Source organism: Ambystoma mexicanum, chromosome 6q (assembly GCF_040938575.1).
Source record: "Ambystoma mexicanum isolate Mex_15411 chromosome 6q, UKY_AmexF1_1, whole genome shotgun sequence".
NCBI classification, from domain to species: domain Eukaryota; kingdom Metazoa; phylum Chordata; class Amphibia; order Caudata; family Ambystomatidae; genus Ambystoma; species Ambystoma mexicanum.
The window spans coordinates 1,196,176,323-1,196,191,315 of NC_090937.1; the positions used below are offsets into that span (position 1 = coordinate 1,196,176,323).

At 44.5% G+C, this 14,993-nt stretch overlaps 1 protein-coding gene across 3 annotated transcripts in view; it reads left to right on the forward strand.

Moving 5' to 3' along the window:
- ARAP2 (ArfGAP with RhoGAP domain, ankyrin repeat and PH domain 2) overlaps window positions 1-14,993 on the forward strand; it is a 1,740,202-nt gene that overhangs the window by 644,942 nt on the left and 1,080,267 nt on the right. For all 3 annotated transcript variants that reach the window (XM_069631830.1, XM_069631832.1, XM_069631831.1), the window contains one exon: window positions 7,042-7,162. In XM_069631830.1, coding sequence (XP_069487931.1) covers window positions 7,042-7,162 — 121 coding nt within the window. The remainder of the gene's footprint in view (window positions 1-7,041; window positions 7,163-14,993) is intronic.

A 14,993-nucleotide genomic window follows, 5' to 3' on the forward strand; every position in this document is an offset into this window, starting at 1 on the left:
TGGTCATGTGCACGTGGCGAGGACCAACAGTGAAATCTAGTAAATCAACTTGAGGAGAACCATCTCCGGTTCCGGAAGCACCTCAAAACCTTCCTCTTTGCTTCTGCTTTCTCTCTCCCTCTCCCCTGCTAATTCTTCGCTGAAACTGCACTGAATCTGCAACTGGGCCACTCTCACCGACCTCGGTCCTGGGCCCAGCCACTCTCCACTTGCACTGCCTCCCTGGCAACCCCTGCACTGCGGGACTGTCTCTGTATCCCTACAGCCCTCCCTTCCCAGCACTTGTTCTGCACTTACCTTGCACTTGCCACCAGCTGGACCTTTTATTTATTTATTCTACTTACCTTGTACTGCACTTCCCCCCTCCCCTTCCCCATGCACCTCTCCCTTCCCCCTACCCCTGCACTTGCGCGATCTGAATGACACCTGGCCTAGTAGGATCGTTGTCTGTCTTCCCCTTGTTCCCCCCCTCCCTGCCTCGTCGCGCCTTGAAACACTTGTGTATAGGCGCGTTACAAATGCCTTATCATATCATACAAATGCCTTACAAATGCCTTATCATATGGGTGAGCACGGGAGAGTGGAGACTGTGGATAGGAGGGCCTGGGAGCAGAAAGAAAGGGAAACAGCATTCCAGAATCACAGGCAGTCTGTTATTGCACCATTGAGCGAATCATATGTGCTTATCAGCGAGGATGATGATATTTCTCTGAGCGACGTGCAAGTGGAGATAAAACAATGTGGCTGATGGAGAAAGGTATCCCAGTTCCCAGCTATTCTGTCAAGTGCACATGGCGCGGACCATTAGGGAAAGCTATGGGTGGGCAGGGTATATTGGGAAGGTGGTTAGGAGAGCCTGAGAGCAGGAAGAAATGGAAATGGCTTCACAGAATCATGGTCAGGCTGGTATTGCACCATTGAGCAAAAGAAGATATGCTTATCAGCAAGGATGTTCATTCTTCCTTCCCCAAGTGGAACTAAAATAGACTACAAGACATAGCAACACAACACTAGAAAAAGGGGTTCCTGGAATGCAAATTGTTAGCCAAATGCCACTGTGAGGGGACAAATCAAGTTCTGCCATCTTTCAGGCACTCCGTTAATGAGGCTGGAATTGAATATCTCCATTGTCAGGATGAGTAACATCTGATTGTAGTGACATCCTGACACCGAGGAGTTACTTTCAGCCCCTACTCAATGAATATGATTTCTGTTGCAGCCTATAACAACCGATGGCAAGTTTTCTTAGCGTTTTTCTAAATATGTAATGTGATGGAGCTGCATAGTTTGGTACTTGTTGGCATTGAGGCTGCCCAATGACTTGAAAATTGAATAAACACAATTAACATGTAGCGTGAGTCTTGCACTCGAATATTAGGTTTATTGATAGTTTGACAATTTCTTTGACAATGTTTTCTTTTTATTCTTGTTTTATTTTTATTTTTTTATGTTGTGCACAAAGTTGAACGCCTTGGTATACGATGCACGATTCATTAGTAAATATTTGAACTCATGATTTCCATTTCTTAGGCTCAATGAACACCAATTTCGACCGCTGTATAGCTCACCAAATAATTCTAGTGTACATTTTCCCTGCATATGGGAGGAGGCACTGGTTCCAGATGCAGTGAATTGAGTGACAGAGCACTCCTTTGTGTCTGCCGTAAGGGTTTACAAAAACTATATTGGATGAATACTCTGGACGGAAACAGCAAGTCATGCAACTATGCACCCTTAGAACATCTCTCAAAATGGGGACTTGCCACTAGACATTGGCAAGTGACAAGTCAACCTTGGGGATTAAGACATGGTCTGGTTTACTGTCTGCTTGTGGAGAGTTGCGGAAGCGAGCGACTGTCTGGCTAGTACTTACAACTTTGAATTTGTAACCCTGCTTACACGAATCTGAAAGCTCATATACATAGGAACACTTTGGCAAAATTAGATTTGCCAGTCCTCGGACATAGCTAACAAGTTTTTGGACTGACATAGCGTGGGTTCTCTCTATGGACAAGAGTAAAATAAAGACTGCCACATCACAGGAATATGTGCATGACTCGCTGAAAAATGGCAACTACCTTATTTATCCTCTATAATAAAGACACTATTAGCATACACCCATTCTGTATTATAGCAAGGATGACATTTACCTGAGTTTTGAGATCCAATTAAATGTTTGCTTCTTGCAGTCTATGTTGGGCTGCATATAAGATGCTTAGGCAATAATTGCCTGAGTGGCAGGCCTTACAGGGTCCAACAGTCTACTGCCCGAGTCCACAGCCCCGAGTGAAGCAAAAGCTTTCAGTGAAGGCAGGAGTGGAAAGGTAATACATATATGTTTTTGTATAAAACCAAGAAACCCCAGGCACACATGTTTGCCTTTTTGGCATCATCAGGAAGGTCCAGTTCACATGAAGAACATGTCTAGGCACAGAGAGCAAGTGGTCCACGTCTGCATTACTCTTACTAACAGAGTAAAACCCTGGAGGTCACATTATTTAACATTTGCACCAGTGCTAAAAATGGAGCAAAAGCTTAGGGAATACGAAATTGAGTAAAGGCATTTTGTCACAATTGGTATTGTTTGAAAACACGTGCACCTTTGCCAAAAATAATGAGTTTTTTGGAATAGATCTGCTGTGATTTATCACTTAGATAATATGAATCGGCGCAAAACCTGTTTTGCCTATTGTATATTATCTAAACAGCAACACCGGTGCTAAATAATATGCTTCATTTTTTTACTCAAGGGGTAGGTTTTGCAGAGGTGGCTAGTGAGTGTTTTAATTGGAGGAGCATACACATTTTCCAAGATTATGTGGAAGGGAGACTGAACCAATCATGGGAGTGGGAGAGGGGTATTGAGGGAGTTCTCCCTTTAAAGAACATCTCGGGAACATGTTTTAAATAATGGGTTAAAATGGTGCAATTTACAACACACTTTCTGTGAAGAATTGGTTAAAGAGACACAGAATTTACTATCCATTTTGTAGGGTAAGACATGAACACATTCATTAGATGCCAAGTCAGAAATAGTGCATGGGATCAGTTTGTGACCCATTTTCATGATGCCTTTGCTACTGCATGCCAGTGCTCCCCCACTGAAAAAACGCGTTCAAGCTGACGTCACCCATACTTATTCAGGCTCCCTCCATCAATATGTTCCACTAATCCCGCTTTAGCACATACTCATGTTTTCTTTGCCCATAATGAAACTATAATAAAATGTGTCTACACTGGCTATGCCAATATATGCCAGTATCCCCATTTAATGGTATAATCCTGTAGACTATTTAATATTAGTACACAATGTCCTGCCACAGTAATAAAATATGTCCAGAATGGCAGTACCAATGTGGACCAGAATGGCCATATAAGAACACTCATGTTGGCTTTGACCTTACCACTAGAATGCAATGCCATGCCCTGATTAAGAAAACATGTCTAGAATGCAGGTCAGTATGGCCACACAGATACACACATCGTGTTTGCTTTGGTCCTAAAACCAGGAAAACATGCCAAAGTGCATGGCCAACTTCCCATAGAACAGGCAATGTGTTTTCTTTTTTTCCATCTCATTCCAGGGACATTTAGGGCCTCATTCCGAGTTGGGCGCAAAGGGATACCGGGCACCATTAAGGAGACCGGTGCCGGTAATCCCTTTGCGCCCTATTCCAAGGTCCCTTAGCGGGTCCCTCCCTTAATGGCTGGTCTGACCAGGCGTTATGGCTGGGACCCGTTAAGATACTTCGGAGCTAATAACGGTACTGCAAATTGCGGTACCGTTATTAGCTACTTCCCCATCCCCATTGAGCCCTATGGGGGCTCAAATGGGAATGGGGAATGGATTTTTCAATGGGGACTTACCGGTCCCTCCAGGGTCGGAATGGACCGGTAAGTGCCCATTGAACCGGGTCGGAGTCGGTACCGGTATGGGAGGTAGTCATGGCGCATACTCGGAATGAGGCCCTAGACTTTTCATTTTCATCATGTTAACACCGTAAAAACCTATCAAAGATCCCCCACAATAAGAACTCAGTATCATACTACATTTATACATTTTAGAATAGCAGATGCATGGGTTCACTAAAATCATGGAATTGGAGAAAGTAAGAACTGTGCAATACATTTAAGCAATACGCCCCGAGCAGGGGGGCATTACTGCTTCAGGTAATGCACTGGGGCCCAGAGTTACACAGCAGTAATGTCCCGCCTCCGCTATTAGTACATCGGCCCGTAAGCAATAGTCTTTTTTTCAGATAAAATAAATACATAAATGGTCGCCACGGAACGGGAGACGGGACTACATGGAGTCCCTTCTCCCTTTCCGTGGCAGCCATTGAAAATCAAAGCAAAGAAAATGGCCACCATGGAAAGGGAGAAGGTACTATGCGTAGTCCCTTCTCCCTTTCCATGGTGGCTTCTCGGAAGGAACATCCCGGGGCCACGGCAGTGAGCACAGTGTTGTTGGATAGGTAAGGACCCGTCGAGGGCCAATCAGATCATTTGAAACAATCTGCTTGTCCCTCGACAGTACAGTACACGATACAAAAATATGTTGAAAGTCATCACTTGTTTTGATCACATGAGACTGCCCTACCTCCAATGCCACAGAATGCCTGTTTTGCCAAAAACATCTCAAAAGTAGGACGTTTAGTGTTTAATGTATTTGCCCGATAGGTATTTAACTAAAAGAATATTTCAGTGAACGCTTTCCAAGATGGCAGATATGTTAAATATGATGCTTGCTTTAAAAAATCGATACAAGGTATTTCAGTAATTCTGAAATGGTTACAGCAAAATCCAGTTTGGAATTTCAATTCAGTTTTGTGTGTTTTCATATGACCATACCAGATACATCTCTTAAAAATAGCAAGGTCATTTTTGGTTTGCCGCTTTGGTGGCGTAAGCCACCTAATCTCTAAAACACTGGTACTGTACATTTTAAAAAAGGAGAAAGGGGAGTTTGGGGCATTGTATGGCATTGGCATGGCAACTTGCCGCGTGTGGCCATGAAATGGCTGAAGCACCATCTGGGCCTTGCCCCTCTCGCTCACGTCTGCCGGCGTGCTGCTATTGACGGGGAGCTGTGCGTTCTCCGAAGTAGGAGCAAAATGACTGCACTTCACTATATGCCGGTTATTATTTTAATTTGTATGCACCAATGCTTTTTGCCACTTCACCACCTGTCGGACTACGACTAAAGTCCGCTGTAGAGTGACATCCAATCCCAGTGAAGGAAAGATTATGGGATTCAGTGGTGTGATTAGAGTTGTAAATAGAGGTGCAGGGCGCCAGTACAGCAGCCGGTCCATGTCACAGGGACTTTCAGGGGGAGGAGGTGCGGGGTAGAAACTGAGCACAGAGGTCAGTACAGGACAAGCTCGCCAATAGCCTGTTTAAGGTTATTCAGGTTTTAAAGTTACTGCACTGAACCTCTCATTCGCTGTTTTTTTCCGAAGCAATTTTAAATACCACGTTGACAGAAAGAAAAACCATTGCCAGAACTGCTGGTTAATGTTAAACACATCAATGTAGGGTGTTATCTTTCCAGTCTGTTGGGGAAGGGGCCCTGAGACACGCTGTTAACCTCTGAGGAGCTAAAAGGAAAAGTGCAACCCAAGAAATGCATCTCCCCCAAGCCCCCTCCTTCAACCCCCAAAGCATAGATGTGTCATCATGGGGAGGGAAATGAGCCAGCTCAGCAGCTGGCTGCTCTTCCGTTTAAAACAATTGCAGCATGAACAGACAGTAGGAAGGTGATGGCCATCCCCACTGCCCGGTTGCAGTCAGGCATTTGGCTCTGTTTAACGTTTTGGACTGAAGACCGTTTAAAAGGAGGGCACTACTGCAGTAAACAGTCTTGCAAAAAGCTTTGACCACGAGAGTGGGTACTGTAACTAGTTTTAAATGTTAAAATAGGAGTGTGTAAAAAAAAAAAATAGCATACTGCCGTGCATGTACCCATTGTCGTGCCTCTTGCTAAGGGGTGTCTATTTCCGCACTTGTGAGCCCTCAAGATAACCCCCGGTGTTAGGAGTACATTCCCTTTCTTTTTTTATCCAACATATTCACTCACAGACTTTCACCCATGTTGTATCAACGAAGAAAGGCTGTCTTGGGAGGGAGCATAGAATACATCACTGGTGCAATATCGAGGGAGAGGTCCGTGCTGGCCCTCTGCATTCACAAATAGGACCTGGCAAAGGCTAGGTCAATACGCCCACGTTCACTATAGCACAGTGCATGCCTTTTGTCATAACCTGAACTTAAACAGATGAGCCCCCAGTTAACGCAAAACGTTAATTCAACCAATGTTAACAAATACTGCATCTACCAGAATGCATCAGTTTGATAACTTAAATCCCCAAAGTGGCAATCTGGTGGCCAAGTGGCAAGGAGTCATCTAGCCACTCTCCACTGTCACATTGGAAATGATTTGTTATAAATGTGCATGCCTCGCTTCATAAAGACATTTTTAGTTTTGGCTTTTGGTTTTATTTCGTCACCTATAAACCCAAACTATTGCATTAGAGCAGTTAGGGTGAAATTTCATATGATTAGGGACACAAAGCTTGTAGGTGGTGTTTGGTGAGTTGCCCACTCATTGACTGCCCATGGTCATGCTAATCCCTGTGGCCATTTCCACTCACTTCCTGCCCCTCGCCACTCTAAACACATCTTCCTGGGATCTCTTTGAGCTCACTTTGTCAGGCCTTACCACACAACTATGACCTCAAAATTCCTGCCAGTGTTTTTTTTTTTAAACAGTCTTCTTGGAGTTAATGATTTAATTGGATCTGTAGACGTGCTAATGGTGTAATAAAAATGTCTTACCATGTCTGCCTTCAGTCACTCGATTTAAGCACTGCCTACACAAAAGCCAACACTATTGACATTGCCAATGCTTGTTATAACGGTTGCTGACTATACAGACTCTTTTCATGGTTGTCTTTTTAAATAGCATGGTGAAAGGTAAATTTCTCTTTGTGCATTCAAGTTATTTTGAAAGTTGCTTAACGACACATTCAATTTTTTTAGGAGATGTATTCAAAAGGAATCATTCCAATATATGCAATAAAAACTGTTCAAGCTCACGGAGAAAGCAAATTTGAGGTGGTAACATCCCAGCGGAAATTTGTGTTTCGGGTTGAGAAGGAAGGTAAGCAAGCTTCATCTGTGATTATTAATGGCCCTGGAAAAGCTGCTGATCCTGTGCACCACATCCGATGAGCCGATGTGCCCATATTAATCTTCATTCTTTAATCTATATTTCCAAAATGACTTCTCGAGGCAATTACATGGATTTTGAAGGTTTGACATATTGGGTTAAAACATGACAGAGCGGCTAAAGGAATGGAGCCCCCTGGGCCACCATTTGCGTTTTTAGCGAAGTTTGCTGATTTCCAGTTTACAAGACAATTTTAGTGAATACTCCGAAAATAAGCCCATTGTGCTACTTGTGCCTTGTTGTGAAGATAGTAATATAACAATCAGTAGGCCGGCATCACATGAGTTTGTGTGCGTTGTGATTCCTCCGCGTTAAATGCGAATGCCTTGTCATCTCATATCCACATGTACTGCAGAGCGTGTGTATCATATTTATTGTCTCGGGAGGATAGCTCAGAAGCAACCTGCTCGCATTGCAAGAAAGAGGACAGGGAACAGCACAGGTTCGATCACCGGGTCCGCGCTTAGATACCTCTGGGTATTAAGCGCGTTATAAATAACCTATCATGTCATATCAAAGGTGCTATTAATGCCAAATTGCGGCGACCTGTATTGCGTTGATTTCCCCGTGGGCCTGTGGTGTGTGAAAAAATGCTTTACAAATATAAATACTTTTGAATTCCTCGAGGTAAGTTGACTTTGGCCTTAGGTAGATATATGCATTGCGTGTGTCTGTTCTGTCTAATTTTGAAGTTTCTGCATACAATGTCTGTTTAACGAGACATGCGGCAGTGCCTTTTCATCGTCGATCAATCCGTGTGTATCCACTTTTCCTGTTGCCTAATACATGTAATTATTTCCCATTTATATAAACTGCATCACTTCTGATGCACCTGGCAGTTATAGATTGTCTGCTTGTTTTCTGGGTGCTCGTGATTTTGTTGTCATATTCTGCCAACTGCCTGATGGCTCGTGGCATTACAGAAGAGAACTTGCAGGCTGAGCTCGAACGCAGGTGAGCTGCAACGTGTACATTGTAAAATGCTGCTGCTGAGAATGGAGTATTGCTTTCTGCCTTGCAGTGAAACCTATTGAAGGCATCAGGTCATTACTTTTCTTGTTTTGTTTCCTGGTGGCTAAGAAGCGTATTTTTCCTAGCCTGCTGTTTAGATGGATGTCAGTGCTCCAGCCCTCTGTGGTCGAATAGCACGCCCCTCTTTATAGACCAGACAGGTTTGGCTATGAATCGACTTTTTTGATATGATATGAGCTTAACACCCAGAGGTTTCTAAGCGCAGAGCCGGGAATCGAATCTGTGTTGCTCTGTGTCGTCTTGCTTCCAAGGCAGGCACGTTGCCTCTGAGCTATCTTCCTGAGACATATCTTAAATGTAGCCTCGGATATGAGCCGTGAAAGATCGGACCACCCCTGTCAAATTATATTAGATGTATAAGTCATGTCACGATTCCTGGGAAATGCAATCTGACAACTGTTTCTTGCTGCTGAGGATTTGGGCTGACAAAGGGGCACACTTGGGGAAGGGGTTTCATATTGATGTTGCTTGATTGTTAGAAGCTCATCACTAGAGCAGATTACACATGTATAGATTGCCTTTGTCTATATAACTAATGTGCACTGAGTGTTCTGGACTAGGGCTCAGGTCTGTGTTAACCAGAACATGACATATAGTTGAACCCCCGGCAGTGTTTTGTTTTGCCCGCGCAGCTTCAACCAGGATGGTGTCTGGCAACTAACCTTGGAGCATGTACCAATCACTGGTCCAACATGTACACACCTGTACGTTTCTCAGGGCTACCGGAGGCTTTAATCCTATATGCCCAATGTTAGTAGAGTGCCAATTAATCAGTGGTGATAACCTCTATGCAATGTATTGTTGCTTTCAGCATTCCGAGATGTATCTTGGTCATGGGTAAGACACTCTACTGCCAAATGAGCACAATTGTGACTTTTTTGGTGAGTAGTTAGGAAAGTTCTAGTCCTTATAATAAACACACATACATGAAAAGAAACATAATGTATATTAGGGGGTGGAAGAGCTCAAAAGGAAAGACCGAACCCCAAAGATCAATATCTATTAATCAGAATAAAGGGTATTGCTGACTCATGCTCACTGGGCTGAGGGTCCCAATCTCAATTAAGGGCCTTGGATAACCGTTGTTCAATCTCTTAATTTGATTTTGCCACCAGATGTTAGCCACTGGAGTCCTATTGAGTCTATATTTACCTATTGGAAGACAAGTACTGTCGCATGTGCAGCATTACAAACATTTCTTTTGTAGTTTCTAAATCACTAATGATTTAACACCTTCAATGTCATTTTGTAACATAATAAACAGAGCCATAAAACATCAGTCCCAAAGTAAAATTCTCCATCTGGGGCAATGCCACAAACATATGTTAAAGCACTGTTCTCATGCTGCCCTAACACTGCCATAACAAGGCCTCTTTTCTTGATTCCTACCAAAACACTACAACCAGCTGCTATATTTTCTGAGAAATAGAATGTACTAAGTCCTGTGCATTGAAGTGCCACTCCTCTTGTACGAATGCTAATCCCTTCCGATTCCATTTTTCCAAGATATGATTTGAGGTCAGATAGTCCACGTTAGGATTTTTTCTAAACTGTTTATACCTAGGACTTTATAAGGTTCTCTCATCTTGGTAATACATAATTACAACTTAGTATAGCCTTTACTACTCACAATAAGGGTAGCAATGGCAGAGCACCCAGGCTTATCTCAGGAGGGAGACAGGGCTGTAGGAAGGTACACAGAACATGTTGCATACATATGGCCCACAAAAGCACCTATACATTCTGGGAGTTATACAAATATTGATTTATTTTATATATATATATATATATATACACACAGGCAAAGAGAATTCTTCAGAAAGGTAGTTACTATTCATAAGCAAACACAATAGAAAACCAATGCAATTCTTCTGGTAAGTAACCCACAGTGTTAAAGAATTATAGAATGGAAGTATGCAATTCACGGTAATTAACAACACTTTGTAGTAAACTTTGTAGAATATTTGTAGAATATTCTGTTTCAGTAATAAAATGAAGTTACAACACCAACATAAGCAGTTAAGCACTTTTCAAAACTTGTAATACTTTCTTTAGAGAAGCCTTAGGCTTTAGCAGTCCTTCCTGTCTAGTTATGAGATTGTCTCAGAGTCAGAAGGGGCCTGTAGGCATAACAGGACAAAGCACAAGCTGTAGAAAAGACAGTGTTCCAGATGATTCTTCTGTAACAAGTAACTACTAAGATTTTTGTAGGTAAAAAAGCTTCAGGGACTTACCAGAAAGCTCCTTGAATGCACACTAATGTTAGGACTGGACGAACATGTATTGGCGAACACCCAGTTGCATGAACTACCACCCTAGCAACACAGGAGCGGCAGAGCGACTCTGGGTACGCATTACCTCGAGTCTCACAGTATCTCAGCACTGAAGAAGATTATGCAGGAGGACCCCCTCAGGATGCATCAGCTACCGGACCTGTTCACCAAACTCTTGGGGTTTTTTGATGTACGAAGGGACAATGGAAGGGATTGTGCAGCAGTAGCCAAGTGGAAAGGCTCCCAGCAAAGGAGTCTTCATAGCTTCTCATGGCTCAGTGGTTTTGACGCTCAGAAATACTTCCAGGGTCGCCCCTGCAGAACCACGTACTCTTGTTTTGCTCAAGAAATTAGCTGTTTATAATTAAAATCATTAATGTGTAGAAAATACTTTTTCGGTAATATGATATGATATGACATGATAGTTTATTTATATAGGCCCTATACACATTGTGTTTCAAAGCACTTCAAGGCAAGGGAGGGAGCAAGGGAAAATACAACATTCTTACAGGCCATGAACAGTAAGGATGTGAAATTAACTATCGTACTCGGCCTAACGACATTTCAGCAAGTGCTAAGACATAGGGCCTCATTCCGAGGCTGGAGGTAAGGGTTAACGGTCACCGTTAATGGCAACGGTGACCGTTAACACTTACCACCATATTCCGAGTTCCCTTTTGCGGGTTGGCATTTAACGCCTGCTTTTAGCAGGCGTTAAAAATCCAACCCGCAAAGGGACCTTGGAGTAAATTACGGCACCGTAATTTACGGTGCCGTAATTTACTCCTTCCCCATTCCCATTGAGCCCTATGGGGGCAGGAATGGGGATGGGGAACCGGTATGGTGAATGGGGACTTACCGGTCCCTCCAACCTTGGAATGGACCGGTAATTACTCCATTCACCATGCCGAATATTAATGGAGTAAATAGCTCCATGGTTGCTTACCATGGTGCTCTTTACTCCATGGATAGCTCCAGCCTCGGAATGAGGCCCATAGATAAGGAAGGGAGGAAGAGAGTGCGAAGGAAATGGAAACAGACAGGCGACTACCATACTAGGCCTGACGACATTCCCGCTAGAGCGGGAGGAAAACAAAAGGCGAGGGAGAGGGGTGCAGAAAGTGAGGGGAGGAACAAAACAAGCTACTATCGTACTAGGCCTGACAACGTTTCAGATAGTTCTGGAGGGAGGTGGGGGGAACAGTAAGGTGATGGGGGAGTGACAGACGAGGTTGCTATCGTACTAGGTCCGGGGACAATTCTGATAGAGTAAGTGCATAGAAGAAAGTAAGGGGAGGAGGGGAGGAGATCGGAAAAGGAAGAGGGAGGGGAGGAGAGAACAGAGAGTAAGCAGTGAAAAGAGTGGAGAAGCAAGAGGGGAGAGCGAATACAATTGCAGAAGTCAGTTGTAACACATAACGTTGCAAGCCAGGATACAAGATGAAGATGGGAACCGCATGATTCAGGGCCACCATGAGTACAAGATGCAGAGGAAGTCCAGCATGAGAGTTGAGAAAGGGGGATGCATCGTGAATCAATGAAGTCCATAAAAGTAAAATCCAGCCTAGGCCACAAGACGGTGATGGTGAAACCAAAATGTATCACGACAGACTCCTGTGTGCGGGAAGGGGGGGCACAACGGAACCACACGAGGGGACCAGAGAAAGTGGGGATGGCCTGTTGGGATAGCGTCTTCTCATTTGAAAAACATTACATCAAATGCATAACACAGTTTGTTTTAATGTAAAATTGTGGCAGTATTGATACATGGGTTCAAAGTTGCCTATGCATTTCGGATATAATCCGTCTTCAGGGCTGAACCCTTATTTTCCGAGATGCTGTAAAGGGTCTGCCACTTATCTGTCCTCACTAAAAGTGAGCATTGGGTCCTGTGATGTCAACCGAACTCTTGCATGCATCGTGACGTCATTGAACCTCGGTTACATGGCGCTAGAATGCATGGAAGTAAACATCACTTGTAAACAAACCCCAATAGCTCATGTGGGATATTCTGACACACTCAGCTATGCTATGCTACATCACTTTACTGCATTGAGGCAAGAAACAGCAAAATGGCCTTGCTGACTCCTGTGCGCGCCAAGATCTCTAAAACTGTGTCTTTGCAATACTCAGAAAATAGCTGCACCACCCTGCCACACACATTTCAGGTGGGGAGAAACAGAGTACTCACTGCAGGAATGTGCCAGTGCGCTCTGCAACATTTAACATGGAGGGAAGTGAAAGAGGCAGCATTACTTAAATGTGCTGCTTGGTGCTAAATCCATCACTTTCTCATGAACCACTGTGATTAAAAAGGCCCTGCAATCCCCAGGATCATCCATTTTGTCTCAGAGGAATGTCATGACCACTGTGAGGGGGCACAAGTTGTGTCACAAGCAGGCTCCCACCAGAACCCTGAGGGCCTTAAAACCACTGCAGAAGGGCTCCTGGAGCCAGTCCTGGCACCTTTGGTACCAGGCTCATATGTAGGAAAGAAGGGCTGTTCAAACGAGGTCCCATTTATGTACATGGGACTTTAAATCCAACATGGAAGCACCCACACAGTCTAGTTCTAAGAACCAAGCCATGCGGTCTAGTGTTTTGGGTGTCGCAGGCCTGGAACTACTTTCCCGGGTACTACTTTACTTGGGCTATATAAACCAGACCCTGACTGCAGCACACGCTTCGTGTTATTCTGCAACCAGCAGCGTGACGCTCGCCGTGTCCAGCTCTTGGTCTTCAGCATCTTCCTTTAATCCTACAAGAACAAGAACAAGAACAAGATTATTCTGTCTTTCCTGAGAAAACACCATCCAGCACTCAGCATCTCAACTGGGCTGCCATCTGTGGAAACCGATAGAAGAAGAAACATCACTCACCTGTGAGTACTAGCTTAAGGACTTCCGGCGAACCGCTACCACAGCTGCTGTTTTCGAACATTGCAACCTGCAATAACGAGAAAGGGAAAAACAATATTAGAACGTGCGCTTCCAAAACATCGAATTCCACCATTCTTACCTGAATTCCATCGCGCTACACCACACTGCCATCCGGAGCACCACGCAACATCTGCAAAGGAAAAGAGACATATTCAGGTTTGCTTTCAATATTAAACAACCGCACATCGCTGTACTTACCTTAAAGGATTCTGGGGGCCTGTTTTTCATCGCGCTCTCATCCACTCACAGCACCACAACAGCCTGTGAGGGGAAGAAGAAGAAAACACAGGCTAGCTTTCAAAGACAATAAAGGAGCTGCGCTTCGCACTTTCTCTTACCTAGAAAACGTGCCTCTGCATGCGGCACACCAGCATCAAGACCTTTGACTTGAAAAGAAGGAAGTAAAGACATTAACGAATTCCCACCATAAACAGAACAAACACTTACAATTAACAAACCTACCTGCCTACCGGCAGATTTGGGGTCACAGCAGGCCTGGGCCCAAGGAAGGCGTACCGCACCAGTGAAGCAACTCGGGCAGCTCGCCAGGAAACATCAAGCACCCCTGCACAAGAAACGCAGGACGGATAGCTCACCCTACAAATAACTAAGGTGAGAAAAGAACCCAGTGGGAATGGAATCGGTCAGAGGGAGGTGGGCGATTCACCCATTAGAGACAGTTATTACAAATCCTCCCTTCTGTAATTATAGATTCATTATTCCGCACTGGGCAACTACGCTTTCAGGGTTCCAGATCTCAGAGCCTGCCAGACGCCCCCGGGGATATCAGGTGAGCGTAACAGAACACAAAGCCTTTAAACCTTATCCACCTGGGCATCATGGAGACATCTGAAACTGGTCAGTTAGCCCAGCTTTTGGCACAATTACGCACCGAGTGACACGCAGCCCGGTAGGAAACCAATGCCTTAAGACAACAGCTAATACTCACAAAGACTGTACTGATGAACTAAGCAAACAGCTACTACAAACACAGGCGGGGCAGGGTCCATTACCTGGATCCACCCCATCCGTCGCTACACCATCATCAGTCAATCCAGTACAGATAACGTTGCTGGGAGCAATACCCCTGGCACCACCAGAACAGTTTAATGGAGACCCCAGAAGGTACGCAACCTTCATGAACCAGTGCCACCTCCATTTTCTTTGTAGGCCTGGGGCTTTCCCAAACGACCAGGCGTGGGTGGCCTTCGTGTTGTCATATTTGAGTGGAAGTGCCGCAGACTGGTCGGTACCTTTAGTGAGCCGGGATGGCCCATTACTGCAGAACTTCAGGTGTTTTCAAGAGGAGATGGAGAAGTTATTTGCTCGACACTTGCATGGACAGGCTCTTGATTACGAACTCCTGTCCCTCCGCCAAGGGAATCAAGATTTGCTGACTTATATTGCCACCTTAAATATACTGGTGGTAGAAGCGGGGTGGCCAGAAGATAAAAGAACCAAGTTGTTTCATCGGGGCTTAGGAGGAGACCTGAAGAAGGTCCTTGCTCAAGTGGTAGA